Source organism: Canis lupus, chromosome 10, assembly GCF_048164855.1.
Source record: "Canis lupus baileyi chromosome 10, mCanLup2.hap1, whole genome shotgun sequence".
NCBI lineage: Eukaryota > Metazoa > Chordata > Mammalia > Carnivora > Canidae > Canis > Canis lupus.
The window spans coordinates 36,309,381-36,325,574 of NC_132847.1; the positions used below are offsets into that span (position 1 = coordinate 36,309,381).

Sequence of the window (16,194 nt, forward strand, 5' to 3'; positions counted from 1 at the left end):
AGGATTATGTAGGTAACACAGTACATCTGGCTACAGTCTAATAGGCTGGCTAAACCAGAAACTTGCAGAAACGGCAGCCATCTGAGCTTAGACCCTTGTCCTGTGTTATTTGATCTATGTCTGTGAAGTTTCACTATAATGAAATCCTTGTCTTCCAGGGGATATGTGGTGTGTGGCATGGTGGTGCTGGTGGTAGTGGCAGTGGTGGTGTGGAGGTAGGGTAGTTTTAATAGCCCATGGCCCTGTTTTTGAACATTTTCCCTTTATATCAATCAGCAAAATACCAGAGATTTTGGTGTGGAATTTTCTGCTCAATTTAAGTGTCCTCACTTACAGCATGACACCTTCTCTGTGCTATTTTCAGGCCAAGAGCCATGCTCCCTGTGCCACTGGGCCTTGACACATGCTGATCCCTTGGCAGAAATTAACTTTCTCCCCTCTATTCTTTGCATAGAGTGAAACTGGCACTTCCAAGATGAGTTAGCCGCCTCTCTTATATAGTTCCATGACAGCCAATACCCGACCAACAGAGGACTTGCCACACTGCATTCTTCACTACATGTAAGTCCCATGAGGAAAGGAACTAAGTCTGCCTTGTTCATACACCATTTTTTGTAAATGATCTATGAAAATTTGTTCACAAAATAAGTAGACTTATGCAGTTGAAAATACGGTGTTCATAGGGAGGAAAACATTTGGGTCTCTATACCATTGTAAAGATGGATGTTCTAAATGATAAGACATGTATTAGCAAGGTCATCACAAAGGCATTTATGGTTTTCATAGAGGCTAAGGACTCACCGATTCACGACCCTATGTTTGGCATAAGTACCTGAAGGATAGGTGTCTATGTTCATGGACACAGGCACCTCTTGACTTGCCCTGGCTGGCTTTGCATGGCCGCTTGAGAACGCAAGTTCTTTTTTTACCTCCTGTACCCACCTCTATAATCATTCCCCACCAATTGAGAGGCCCATTGGAGGCAAGACTCTTGCTGGTCAACACCACCCATTAGTCGGCTGGATAGTCTAGATTCCCCAACTCTCATTGTGATCTGTATTCAGTGGTGGGATTAGGGATGGACGGGTGGGACAGAGGAATAGAGTAGAAGTGAGAAAGGAGGACAAGGAAAATGAAGTTAGATCCACTTTCAATCCTAACCTTTAATTCCTACTCCTTCTATCCTACAGTTTTGGGGCTGAAGAGAGCCATGGGAAGAAACCCAAGAGAGGAAGATGGGGAGAAGGGGAAACCAAGTCATAGAAGAAGGAAAGTTGCAGAACTACCCCCTCTCTTTCCTGTCAATTATAGGCAAATGACAGAGAAAGGGCCTTCCCTGACCCATTTGCACTCTCCAGGGGCCTTAGGCCATGTTGTCAGTTCTCAAACTGCACCCCCCCCCCCTTTTTCTGGATTAAAGCACTAGAGTCTATGCTCAGTCATTTGGAGATGGAGAATTCCTTTTTTTCCTGTTGAGAAAGGGGTTATTGAGAGGAGGAAGGGTCCTTCTCCAGGACTGGAAAGAGCTATGCCCCTGGCCCCAGTTCCCTGGAGTCATTACTGCACCTGGTACACTGTGGGTGAAATCATCTCAGATGGTCCTGTGAGCATCTACTGCGCATATTACAAAATTTCTTTTTTAAAAATTTTTATTTATTTATGAGAGACACAGAGAGAGAGAGAGAGGCCAAGACACAGGCAGAGGGAGAAGCAGGCTCCCCATGGGGAGCCCAATGTGAGACTCGATCCCAGGACTCCAGTATCACAACCTGAGCAGAAGGCAGACGCTCAACCACCGAACCACCCAGGTGCCCCTGATACAAAATTTCTAATGACTGACTTATAGTGAGCTTTTAGAGTACAACTCTAAACTTATAAGTTGTGTGTGTAAGAGGTGTTGGGGGTACCTCTATGAAAAGCAGGACTGGTTTTTATTTATAAATTTACATATTTATTCTTATTTAATATATTACTACTATAAGTTTGTATAATTTATAAATTATGTGCCCAAAGCATTGATAGGCTGTGAAACTAGAATTTAAGGCAAGCCCAATCTCATTCAACAAGTCTTCTAGAATGATCCCCTTCCTGTACAAGAGTATTGGAGGGTGGGAGGAGAAGCTGGGAGAGGAAATATAAGGCTAAGTAAGGTTTGATCTGTTCCCCAGAAAAACGCCATTGAGTTCAGGGAAAAAATAAAATAAGTGGCATTATTAGTACATATAATAAAATGAATGGGAGCTCAGAATCCAGGAGATAACACTTTTTTAGAACAAATGGTAAGTGAAGTCTTTCTGGAACTCCACAGAGCTAATTGCTCAGTTAACCCTAAAGTCATTGACTTGATGGCTAAGAATCATTTCCCCAACATGCAGTGTGTGTTTGTTTGTTTGTTTGGGGGGTGGGGGGTTAACCATATCATCTGGTTTTCCTTATTTATAGACCTTAATTATTGTAAAATGCTTTATTGTAAAACATTGTGATTATTTTATTTGCAGTTAATACCGTTACCATGGGGTCCTGCTATATACCTGGCAGAGCACTTTTTGTATATTACCTCATTTAATCCTCACTACCACACTACAAAGCAGACACTGCTACCATCTCCATGTATAACAGTCAAGGAAAGTGAGACACAGAGAGATTAAGTCATTTGTCTAAGTTTATCCAGCTGGTCAACAGCATATTTGGGATTTGAACCAGGGTAGTCCGGTCTTAGAAGCCCGACTTGGGGCATTGGGTGGCTCAGTGGTTGAGCATCTGCCTTCAGCTCAGGTCATGATCCCAGGGTCTTGGGATCTAATTCGGCATCTAGCTCCTTGCAGGGAGCCTGCTTCTCCCTCTGTGTGTCTCTCATGAATAAATAAATAAAATCCTAAGGAAAAAAAAAGAAGCCTGACTCCACCGCGATGCTATTCTGACTCTCGAGATCATCTGAAATACCCTTCAAAAGCTATTTTTATATTCTACATTCCCTTCCACTTTAATTTCACTTACTTCGGTTCTCTACCTTATCAACATTTATAAAATGTATGTTAGTAAGAATATGAAGTTCCCGTATTATAAAGAAACTATCATCTTTCACTTTCTTGCAGTCACACAATGCGCATGTAAAGTGCAGTAGGTAACCACAGTCCTAAGATGTCTTTCTACTAAAAACTTCAGGGCTTGGGGGTGGGGGGGGACTCTTTAGGAAAACACATTCTCCCATATGCTCTGATGTTTATCAAAAGGCCATTTCTTTTTTCTAGTGGTAGCTGACCAGTGAAGTCTGCACACATCATTTCTCCCCCTCGAACACTTCAATTGCCTTTTATTGCCTTATTTGTAAATTAAAGAGCTCTTCTAAAAATTGTTATTTTTCTCAAGAAGATAAGAATTCAACATGTGTTATAAACATGGACTCAGGGGCACCTGGATGGCTCAGGGTTGAGCATCTGCCTTTGACTTAAGTCATGATCCCAGGGTCCTGGGATCAAATCCCACATCAGATTCCCCACAGGGAGCCTGCTTCTCCCTCTGCCTATGCCTCTGCCTTTCCCTGTGTCTCTCATGAATAAATAAAATCTTTAAAAATAAACAAACAAACATGGACCCAGCCCCATAGCTGTTATCTATGTTGCTACCTGTTCTCCTGCCAAGGGTTGACTTCGACTGACTCTGTCATCCTTAGAGTAGCTCTGAGGAGAAACGCCCCAGTGGAAAGTTCTACAACTTCAATGGGGCCAGAGTCCCACAAATAATCACATTCTTCCAAGAGTATGAAAGTCCTTTAAAAAGGGGCTCCAATAACCAAAAAAAAAAAAAAAAAAAAGGGGGGGCTCCAATAGTAAAAGACCTTTAGACACAAGAATCTGAAACATTTCTGTTTAGATATTGAATTTGAGCTCACCAAACACTTGCATGTTCGCTCAGTATTTTTCAAACCTTGTGTTGTGACCCAGTAGTGGGTTAAGATATCAATTTAGCTAGATATGACACTCTTATTGAAAAAGGCAAAATAGAACAGAATGAACACTCTTAAAAGTGTATTTTAGGCAGGAAGGGTAAAGATTGTTTTATGAATATTAATTTTCATTCTATATATTTATGTCTGTGTGTGCTAGGTTTGGATGGAAGGCCCCCAAAAGTTGGAAACCACTGCATTCATTTGCTTCTAACAGTGGCACAAAGAAGTAGGCAGGGCCTAGAAGTCGAATGGCTTGCTTATGCTTACACACCAGCTTAGGGACATCCGTCCAGCTTTTTCCATTCTTAGTGTAACTGTCATTCTACAATCCCCATTGATTTAGGACAAGAAAATGAAGCAAAACAAAAGAAAACAATAACATCCTGTTAACACAGCAGTGCATGATGCTACTGAGGTTGACAGGGACAAAGGCCATAGTGAACAGAACAAAGAAGGGTTCAGAGGTCTTCCACCCCCCCTTTTTGAAACTCTTGAAATTAGATTGCAGAAAGGTATCCAAGAATTCCCAGCTATAAGATAAATAAGTTCTAGGCTCTAATGTACAGCATGGTGACTGTAGTTAACAAAACTGCATTGTACACTTGAAATTTGCTAAGATAATGAATCTTAAATGTCCTCACCACACACACACACGCACACACACATGTGCACACACACGCAGAGGCAACTACATGAGGTATTGAGGGTGTTGCTAACCTTATTATAACCTTAATGTAATCATTTCACATTATATACATATGTCGAATCATCACATTGTACTCCTTGAACTTACATTAAGTGTCAAATACATCCCAAGAAGGCTAGAAAGTGATAAATATTAGCCAAGAACTATTTTTTAATATTTCACAAAGCCTCTCAGAAATGGTAGTTTCATCCAGAATAAGGTCTTTAACTGAAATGTCAAGTTTTTTGCTTTTGGCTAGAATTGCAACAACTCCACATATTGTTCAGGAGTGCTTTGATGTCTTTGGTTAATTGCAGTGGAGTGGAAAGTGCCAATGACCAGACTTTTAATGATGGCACTGCCTGTTGGTAGCTGGGTAAACATGGACAAACTATTTAAACACTCGAGCCTCCATTTCTTCTGTAAAAAGGGAGTTACATCTGAGACTCAATAATTCTTCGTTCTACCCACTGATAGCCTTATGGTCAAGAGTTTTGAGAATATTAATCAATAGCAATATTTCCTTCCACCCATGCTATTATTTAGAATCATGTTTTCAAGCTTAAGAAAAAGTTAATCTGGCATAAGCAAACGTTTTCAAAGCATCTGAATTAAAAAAAAAAAATGTGTAAAGGAGATAAAATGAAGAGAAACATCCCAAACTGACAAATGTGGTTGGGCTGCTGGTTCCAAACTGATTGATTGATTTGTTAATTAATTTACGATGGTGCAACAATAATTACAAGCTACTGTTTGTCAGCCAAATCACTTGTGATGAAGTCAAAGGTTCACATCTGTGTGCATGTCCCAAGGATCAATGCATCAAATTAGCTCTGTTGGCTTTTTTCCCACTAAAAGCTAACACGTGTCATCAATATTCCAGCATTTGTGTGTGTAAACTAATTGATTGAACATTCGTGCTACGTAAACATGCGGTTTGTGTTATGTGGGGTACCATTTATAAACATCTTTGGTGCCAAAAAAATGAAAAGCCTCACATAAGATAATTAATATCTTATTGGACAAATAAAATGGCAATTTAGTGTTATTCCTTTGATTTAAGGATAAAAAAGCATTGCTGTTTCTTCTGAAGTGTTGAGCATTGTTGCATTGCATAGTATTTTACCATTCCACCTTGGAGCAAGCCTGAGGAAATTTATAGAGAAGGTGAAAGAATTGGCTGCTCATGTCTATCAATAATAGCAAACTACCTGTGATTCTAGAAAATCACCATATTATTGTCCTCACTAGTGTCTGCCTGATGGACAAGTACAGCTTATAGAGAAAGGTTGTGTCTAGCTGAGAGGACTTCAGTGCCTGTCAAGGGCCTCAAGAATGCTCCTCCACATTCACTTTAGTGACAGCATCAAGGACAAAGGGTCATGAGATTAAGGGCCGGTGACCTTCCAGATTCTGAAGATTGGGCTGCAGAGCACTGAGTGCTGGCATCGGGAAGCAGTGTCTCAGTTTTCATTCAGATGCCAGTTTATATGGTTGAAACAGGGCCTAGTCCAAATAAATGGAATTTTTCACTTTTTTGCTCACTCCAAAGAGATCATATAGAAGCAGTCACTTCTTAACCTTGCTGGGAGACCTTCTTTCTCCCTTTTCCAAAGACGTGTGTCCCTCCATATCGTACCCATCCCAATTTAGATTTCTGTTATTCTTGGCGTGTTCCCCAAGCCCTCACCCAAACACTGAATGTTGAAATGTCAGGCCACCACCAAGGCCTTTCCCAACATTGCAATCTAGGTAAGACACATGGAAAAATCACTGAAATCTTCGAGTGGAAAAACAATCAATCCTCTGAAATGAAACGGATGTCATCAAAAATAAGAAAATAGACCAAAAAGCTCACCAATTTCAAAGTCACCTTGCTTTGGTCACTTACACATTACAACTACATTAGCCTCTTCCAAATTCTCTAACTTATTAGGTGCCTGAAAGGTCTTAGTCACTGTGATAAAGGTAGAGTTGAGAAAGCAGGAGATGCTCCTTGTCGACAAAGATGCTTTATTGGTCTACTGCTTACCACTTGGTAATGACCATGAGCCTGTCTGCTCCAAGGGAAAATATGAATTTGCTGCTTCTGCCCTCAGCCTTAAAACTTTGCTACTAATCTCATGGTAATTCCTACATGCTTCTAACACATTTAAGTTTTATCTTGGAGAGGGTAGGTGCTGATTCATAACAGGTCACAGATTGGAAGCCTATCATCATTGATCAATGCACATCCTGGGTACCCACTGAGATCACTATCCCCATTAGTCACTATGGGAAAGCCATAGTCTTGGTGCAATTTGACAATTATTTATTAAGGGCCTTTTATGTGCAAAATACCATCTAGAGCCGGTAAGACACAGTCCCCATCCTCTTGGGGTTTATAATTTTAGTTGAGCAACTAAATAACATTAAACAAATCTTATATTCATAATTAATAAATGTCATATAATAAAGTGGGTTCATTTGTATTGGAACATTCATACAGCCTAATTCATACAGTATGAAAACGTATCAAAAATGCTACGGTGTTGCAATTCAAACAGTTGCAATTCTAACAATCCTGAAAATAAGAGAGAAAAATATCCCATTTATAGCATAATATGCTGTCCATTATATGATAAACTAAATCTTTCCTTAAAGTACACACTAAGTGTGGGCTATAATAATAACCTCATCAAAGAATTGTTACAACATGAGTCTTCTGTGGTCCAAGTGAAAGAGCAAACTTACATCAATTTTAAAAAAATGAAGGTTTGAACTGCATGATGGTACAAATGGCATTTGGGAAATGTTGCTTATTCCATGCCTTCCCATTAAATGTATAAAACGTGGTCACCGCTAGCATTGCTGTTGCCTGGGACGTTGGTGAACTAGTCGTGCATTGTTATGTGAAAGATTAATCCCTCTGAGTTCAGCAGTAGAATTTGCAAAGAGCATCCTACAACATTTTAGACAGCCAGCATTTTCCGTGTTGCCTGGTGGAAATTTAGCATTATCTCATGCTCCAGAAGACTGGTAAAATTCTGGAAAGCTTTTCTTCACCTACTTATGTTTAACACCACTAGCTAATAATACGTGTACCTTCGATCAGGTTTTGCATGTTACAGATCTCAAGTCGTTTATTATGTTTTATCTCATTGGAGCCTCACAACAGCCCCATGAGGTAAACAGATATTATCAAAACCTGAAAATGGAAATGCTTTGCTTGCCAATTTCTTTCCAAAAAATTTCCCCCAGATGGCTTATGCCTATAGCGAATCTAATTGTCTCGAGGAAAGATGAATGGAATCACATTTCCAAGGAATTCCAGCCACCTCCAGTCCTAGGGCTGTACAACCTCGGGCGCAGCTTGGGAGTGAGTGAAGTAGCTCACCCAGCGAGAGCGAGCTGAGCCCCAGAAAGAGGTCAGGCTTGAATCGAGGGGGGCAGGCAGGTGCAGGGCAGGCGGCTGCAGAACCTTGACCTCGGCCACAAATCATGAGTCATTTGCCAGCACGGTTGACGGCTGGATTGTGGGGGAGAGGCGGGCACACTCAGACGCGGTGGATTTTAGTGTTCCCTGCCCCTTTCCCCCCTAGTTGGGGACCGCGCTTCCGCACAGTGGTTACCCTCAGAGTCCTGTGGCTTCATCTATATGGTGAGGCCGGTAATGGCAATTGCGTCGTCTTGTGCTGAAGACTGATTTGTGTTAAGTTGCCTCCCAAGGAACCTGGGAAGTGTCTGGCAAATTGGAGGCCCTCTACGATCACTGATTTTTTTTAACCCTTAAAATAGTAACATTTTTTTAAAATCATAACATTTAATGTTTAACAGTAGCTATTGAATCTCACTACAAGGAGGCTCTGCTTTTAAGAAATCTGCTAAAAAAATTTTTAAGACTTTATTTATTTGAAAGAGAGCGCATGCACACAAACAGGGGGAAAGGCCAGAAGCAGACTCTCCACTCACCTCCAGCCCCATGCAGGACTTGATCCAGGGCCCTGGGATCATGACCTGAGCAGAAGGCAGAAGCTTAACCAACTGAGCCACCCAGGGGCCCCAAGAAATCTGCTACAATTTGAGACAGAAAATATTGAATTTTTAGGATTGCTTTAGTCTATGAAGTTCCCACAGATAAAATTTATATGAATTCAAAAAGTCAACATGAGTATGAAAGTCCCATAGAAAATGCTACAATTACATTCACTTAATCTGCCCTGTGTGTTTTTTGAGCACCTACTAAGTGCTCAGACTCGAAACTCTATAATAGTCCTGGCTTATACTGGCCCCCCTGGGTATGTGTCATGAACTTGGTATTTACACTGCATTCACCAGGTGCCTCACTGACTCCATCTCATTCATCCTCACGACAGGTTGGAATGACAAGTAATGAGTACGATTATCTGCACTTTACAGCTGGCTCTACCAGCCACGAGAGGAGCAGATTCATTTGCCAGAGGTCACCAAATCTACATTTCCCAGGATTCAGCCCTATGCTCATAAACATATCCATTATGTTATAACCTCAGAAAATGAACATAGTAGTGGGAAGTTAAAAAATAATTGTTTTCTGAATAAAGTCATTTTTCAGAGAAGTACTGGGATAAATTTACGTTAGAACAGTGAGAAATGAAAATTGCTATTAAAGCTGTCCGTTACATGATATGCTAAAGCTGCCCCATTACAAAGCATGCTAAGTTAGTTGAAATAATAATTATCATAACAAACACTGACTGATAACTTTCTAGTCTCCTGATTCTTTGCTTAAGCACTTAAAATGCAATAAGATTTTAAACACTTAAAGCTAGTGAAATACAGAGTATACCTACACATCTCCCTTAACAGAACTTTTTGTGAAAACAACTTCTCCACTGAAGGTGCCTTGCAATACAACAGAGGAATGTCATTCTTTTTCGCTGGCCTGGTACATCTTCACTAGTACATTTTCCTATATCCAAGTTCACTTTCTCAGCCCCCCAAAGTATAGATCACAAATTGTCAAATGCACAAAATAACAATCTCAGAGAATTTTAAAATATCCAAAGGTAGTGATTGACATCATTTAGCTCCGTTCCAGAAAATACGCTATAGTTTCAATGATGTTGCAAGCATCGGATATCTCTCTTTGTTGACCAGTCCCTATACTGGAAAATGAACACCAGCTTTCCCATAGATAGAAGAGATAACTCTCCTTGAGAACATGACCCTTTGCTTCCAAAAAAGACCTGGGAAAAGAGGATGGACAGGCACTTGTGTTTCCTTACTCTCCGATTAAATTAATAACCATATAATCACTATTTATCAAGATGGGATCCGAAGGATATTTTCCTTATCCAAAGTTTGTACATTGTGTTTGTTAGGCAAGCACACAAGTGAAAATAAATCTCAGAAGATAAGATAAATGTCACTCCCAGATAACAAAGTATCTTGGAAGAACATTAATATATTTAATGACATCTGCCGTACAGTTCATTTTTATTTACATACGCTAGAATGGTATTAGGAATGAAAACTCATCACTAAAGAATATAAGTATGGAAGATGCATGATGAAAAAAGACATAGACAAAAACTTTGTCTATGACAAAGTTTGAAATATTAAAAATGTGGTAACTTTATTTACAGATGTCGAAATCATGTTTTTCACTCAGATATCATCATCGTCACTGTTGTTTTTTTACTCAGTGACTCATGTAATAATCTATTAGTTTTTGCCAATGTCATCAATTGTACAGAAACTGGCTTAGGTAATGGCAACGTTAACATACACCTGTAAGACTAAGAAAGAGTGTTAACTACCTCTCAAGATGAGCAAGGAATGAAAAGATGTATTAACTAACTCAGACAACGAGCAGCAAATCTGCAAATGTAATAGCTATGCATTTACCAACATTATAGAAAAAACAGAAATCATTTAGTTAAGCATTTTATTGTTTTTCTTAACAGAAATCATTTAGAAGCGTTTGTTAGTATGATGACGATCCCCCGCCTATAACACTGGGACTCGGGTTTGATTCCAGAACAGAGACAGCATTGGTCATCTCTGTACCAACAACACTGACTGGCTATGGTAAGTTCTTAACAAAACTTTGTTGAGTGAGGCACAAATTTTATAGCTTCTAATTCTGGAAATATATTTAATGGATAGACATAATATCTTCGGGCTACTAGTTGATATAGTTATTATCTGTATGGTGTCTATTAGTTTTGATTACATTTCCACATTCAATTATAGCTCTGAAGGAAATAAGACAAAATTTGAAATTAAATAAGTATTGAATTTTGATTTTCAGATATATCTTTGCATGGCTGGGAGATTACCACAGGGTTATAAATGTGGTCATCAGGCTACACAGGAGTTTTCTCAAATCTATTTTTAGCCTATTAATTAGGCTCTTCAGGAATTCTTTTGTTTATAGTAAAGTAAAATAACATACAGACCAGAAGATATACTAGTGCCAGCATTTGTAAGAAGATAGATTAATTTTCAGGTTTTCAGTTAAAAATAGTCCATTGTAAATCTAAGTTCACCTCAACTTCTCAAAGCCTTTTAAAGAAACATCTGCTGTGAAAACAATCTCTTCAATTTTGTCCTACCTGTACTGACATTTGTCATCAAAGTATTGAATTCAACTTTGTATTGAGAACAGAACTTTATTTTTAAAACAAGTGATGCATTTGTCCACCTTATTAATATTGTCTAAAAACAAACAATAAGGTATATTAAAGTATCATATTTTAACACATCAACTTCTCAAAAAATAAATTTCCTTTCAAGAAAAATAAAAAGTACATTGCAACCGAGTAGATTAATTAATCTTTAACCAAGAGTCATCTTTGTGCCTTTGATGATATGAGATCTTGCTTAATTTTTGTGTTTATCTGCTTGTTTATTTTAATATTTATAAGACTGAGGATTTCAAGTCTCATAGACCAGCAATTAGTTTTTCAAATAAATTTTGTGGATTCATATTTAAATAATTGCCCTTCGTGATTAGGTAAATTTACAAATGTTCTGGCCTGGTTCTGATGGGATCAAAGGATTAGACTTGGGAAATTCAGGGAAAAAAAAAATGTCTGGTGAATACCCGTTACTCTGAAGTTTCAAATAGCTAACAAAGAAGTTCTAATAAGTCCTACAGAGAGCTTTAAATAAGGAGTGCACAACAGAATGGAAAGTCCCAGAATTGCTTTTGTTGCTTTTATTTTTCAGTAGTTCAAAAGGAAACATATAGCCTCATCGATAACCAATAATGAAATAGTGCTATTTATGAGATGCGGCTTGCATACATTCCAAGCGGTATTTTTAAATATTGTGAAAGGTCATCAACAGAACTCTAAATATAGCCAACCAACTGTGACTTAAACTGCTCACATGATTTTCCTCCTTGAAGGAGTTACATGCAAAATAATCTGAAGAAGTAAAACATCTAAGATGCACCATTTAAAAAACTGCCTGTATGTAGATGATATTTAACATCTACACACATACATACAGTGAGTTTACTCTTTTTGTGCTTGTTTATTTTTAGCTGTCTCAATAAAATGTTTTTCCTCCTCTCTGTTTTACTAAAACATGCCTATCTAGGAAGGAAAACAGATGTAGAATTGGACAACTACGTCTTGTTTGGGTTTTTTCCCTGTCAAGTAGAATTTATGATCATTGTCACACAATAAGAGAATCTAAGTGAAACAGACAATAAGTCAGGAAGCAATTGCCGGGATCCTTTAGCACTGAAGCTTTCACATTCAGGATTTGGTTACTTAAAACTTCATTTGATTAAGCCAAATAAGGATACAATATCCTTTCTTACACAGAAACCCCAGAATAATTGTAAAAATAAAAGGAGCAATGTCATAGTGAGAGCAGAATCACAATAAACTAGTTTATAACCTGAAAACACCTTTCAAAAATATTCCTGAAATCCCACACAGCAGAATCGTGGTAATGTCGCCACAATACACTTTCTTCTCTCTTCCAGTATATTACTAACGAGCTGCAATAATTATTTTGATTAAACTTTCTACAAAGCATCTGTCATTCCAAGTTTTCAATGACACGCTAAGTATTAAGCTCTTAGACATTTTTCCCAAATTAACAAAGTTTATTCAAATTAAATTTTCCTTAATAAGAAACATGCATGCCACTCATGTAAACCTAATGAAGATTTAATATGAAAATAATTTACACCAAGTATTTTTTACTTAATATTTTACCTCTGAACCTGTGCTTATATATATTCTGCATCTTCTCAGGCAATAAGAGAAGATAATCTTTAAAAATGAATAATCAGCTTACACAAACCTTTAACAATAGTATTTACAACCATGCTTCTCTTGGGAAGCTATGGTCTCTCTGTACAGAGCTAGGTTGACGACATTTAATGGCGAAATATTTACAGGGATGGTCTCTTATACCCATATCAATCCCAGTTTTTAAGTAAAAAAAAATTCAGAGTGAATTTTTTTCTTTTTTTTACTTTTTTCCAACAGAAAAAAAAATCTCTCATTTTAAATATTGATTTTCAACCTTACTTCTGGGAACATCCTAAAATGATCATTAAGAGTCATAGTAAGCATCAAAACCCCACTTCCAAGTCTTGGTACAGTCGCATCAAGCACATCTTTTATATAAGCACTTTGCCATCTCTTTCTCCAAATATCCACCAGTGTTTTAGGAGGTCATTGCACCCACGTACCCGCACAGTACTCAAGTCTAATAAGAGATGGAATCAGAAACAAAACTCAGCCACTGTAGAGTTTATATCACTTATAAAATGTACTCCAACTGGAAGAAAGTGGTTGAGAGCCAGAGAGAAGGGAAGGGAGGCAGGCTTTCAGTCTGTTCTGGAGGAACTGAGCACTCAGAGCAGCAACAAGTAGCGGCAGCAAAGTTTTCCTGCAGGCTCCCACACCTCGCATTAATGAGACCGCTCACGAGGACAACTGCAGCGCTCGGTGAAGCCTCTCTGCACCTTGGGCGCCCAGGAAGAGCCTCGAAGAAACAGCATAATTTCTACCTTTCGGGAAATGCACACATTCATAAGAACTCCCTTGCCTAGCAGAGCCAGAAGCCAGGACCACTGGGCCGGCGCTCCCTTCTGTCTGGGCACCGGCGATGGGCTGACCACCAGGGCTGGCCGCACCCCTCCCCACCTAGAATAAAGTGCCCATTGTCTCACACTGTACTAATTGTGAGAAAACAGCCCTTGTAGGAAGCATAATAATTATCAAAGCCAGCGAGCAAAAGCAGTCAAGACTTCAATGAAGGGGGCAGAAAGGAAAGAAAGAAGAGAAAAGGAAAGAAAGAAAAATAAATAAATGCTCAGCTGAATTAAGCCAAGGATGAATTTAATATTCATCCTGGAATGCTTGCCTGCAGAAGGTTTACCCATTCATGTCACGACTTTTGCCTACAAGAGACCATTGTCCACACAACAGAAATCAGTAGATTGAAAATTTTCACATAGCACTTTTTCGACGTGAAAGGTTTCCTTTCCCAAAACTATGGCCTCTAATCCAGCATCCTGAGTAAAGAAAGTTACAGCCTCTCTCCCCTCGATATTATTTTGCAAGTTGAATCCTAGAACTCATCAGAGTCCTGAATTTTTATGCCTTTTTTTTTCCCTCTTCCCAAATTTGCAGCTGGACAAATATGGGGATAAAAAAAAAAAAAAAAAAAAACCAACTACCCAGCAACAACAAACCCACACACATTTGCCCGAGCAAAGAAAAATAATGAACTGAATATGCATATCCTCATTAACTAAATTTAATTACGCTGAGTGGCATAGTAATCAGTGGTTGCTCCAGTTACAGTATTCATTGAAAGGGAGGTGGATTCCAAATTAAGGCGAAGCGTGGGGGACAGTCGCATACTGATGAGGCAACTGCACACAACATGATACAATACACTCTCTAAATCATTATTCAGAGAAGCCCAAGAAAGAAGTACATTACTCTGTTTTAAGACTAATGCAAGAACAATTAGCCGAGAAGCCTCCAATCCCCCAGTGACTGCCCCACCTCCATACAATTCACACCAGCCAGCCTGGGGCCCGAGTGGACCATTTACATTTTTCTTTTTTTGAAAAAAAGAAAAAAGTGAACAAAACTTCACACTGCCTTTTTTTTTTTTTTCCCCTTCTTAAAGGAAAAAAAAAAAAAAAAAAGGCCTATGTCCCTGGCCACAATAGCGGGGAAATCCTATCTAGCGCGCTGGTGTGCGAAGGCACCCCAGGCTCCCACAACTGGAGCCTGAACTTTCCGCAGGCAGGGAACTTTATAACACGTGCATGAAACAATAAAGGAGGAGCTCAAATAGAAAGGAGGGGGGAGGTTTTGGGGGTGGGAGAAAAAAAATGTTAACACGCCAAACTTACCATCCACCAGGTCCTGGCTGACATGTCATAACATAGCTGCCATTTTATGGAGCTGTCCGATGCTTTCCCAGCCATCATGCTGTCAGCAATCTTCATCAGATGCAGCTCAATGGAAGATAAGACACCTAATCAAGGACACATCGGCGGTGGCTTTCTGGACTACATGTAGGCCAATCCTTATCACACTGCATCATGGGAAAAGCTTCTTTATTAGCAGGAGGAACTGCAACCTCACAGATAGAAAGACAAGGATCAGTTCTTTTGCCTTTTTTTTTTTTTTTTTTTTTTTTTTTGGTCTAAAGGGATTGGTGAAAGTAGCTAGCGTTCTTTGTGTATCATGTGCACAAGAGTTAAGTATCTTGCAAGTGGGCGGCTAACTGCTTTGCTGGGCTATGCAGACTAAAGTTTATTTGCATTCTTCTCTGTTGTATATTGTTTGACATGGTCCATGGTCCTTGCTGAGCAGATGAAGGGAGGGGAGGGGGGCGGGAGGGAGTGAGGAAAGAGGGAGCTGTAATTGCTCAGAATTAATATCTTCCCCAACAAAGACATAACAGTTTCATTGACACGGTCAGAACATGGTTCAGATGTCAGTGCACACGGGCGTGCGGGTGTGTGTGTGTGTGTGTGTGTGTGTGTAGTGTGCGCACCCGCGCACACATTGTGGAACACACAGGTAGCAGCTGCAGCTGGATTCAGCCGAGGTTGCCAAAGGCTACAAACTCCACTCCCATGCTGGACATATGGAAGCAGTTTAACTCTTTGAAATCACTGTTCAAGAAGCGCTGTGCAGTCTGCAAGGATAAATCAACCCTGAGAACAGCTTCTCCATCAGGAGACGTCAGGCCTGGTGCTCACCGCCCGCTGAAGCCGGCCTAGGAATGCTGTTCCCTTCATCTGGGGAAGACCTGATCAAAACGAGGAGGAGGGAAGGGCAGCGTTTGCCCCGTAATCCCCACTCTACCCTGAATTCCTCGGAACCCCTCGGAACCCCTCTCTGTCCTGCCCTTGGAAGGGAATTCCTGTTCTCAGCCCTGAGCATTGCTGCCTCCTCCAGAACTCTCTCAACTACTTCTTGCAATTGCGCAGGCAGGCAATGCAGGAGCTCCCGTTTGCCAATCAAACAAATGCTCCGCTGGCCTTTCTTCTCTTCTGGAGAGTAAAGACTGAGTGCAGCAGGAGGAGTCTTACAGTCCC

The 16,194-nt window shown here is 39.8% G+C and overlaps 1 protein-coding gene across 7 annotated transcripts in view; it reads right to left on the minus strand.

The window, feature by feature from the left end:
- NFIB (nuclear factor I B) overlaps window positions 1–15,119 on the minus strand; it is a 436,272-nt gene extending 421,153 nt beyond the window's left edge. The window contains exon 1 of one of the 7 annotated variants that reach the window (XM_072841373.1): window positions 14,998–15,119. In XM_072841373.1, the coding sequence (XP_072697474.1) occupies window positions 14,998–15,093 (96 nt within the window). In that variant the 5' untranslated portion in view covers window positions 15,094–15,119. The remainder of the gene's footprint in view (window positions 1–14,997) is intronic. The other 6 variants (XM_072841371.1, XM_072841380.1, XM_072841378.1 and 3 more) reach the window with 6 other exon arrangements.
- Between the last annotated feature and the right edge of the window lie 1,075 nt (window positions 15,120–16,194).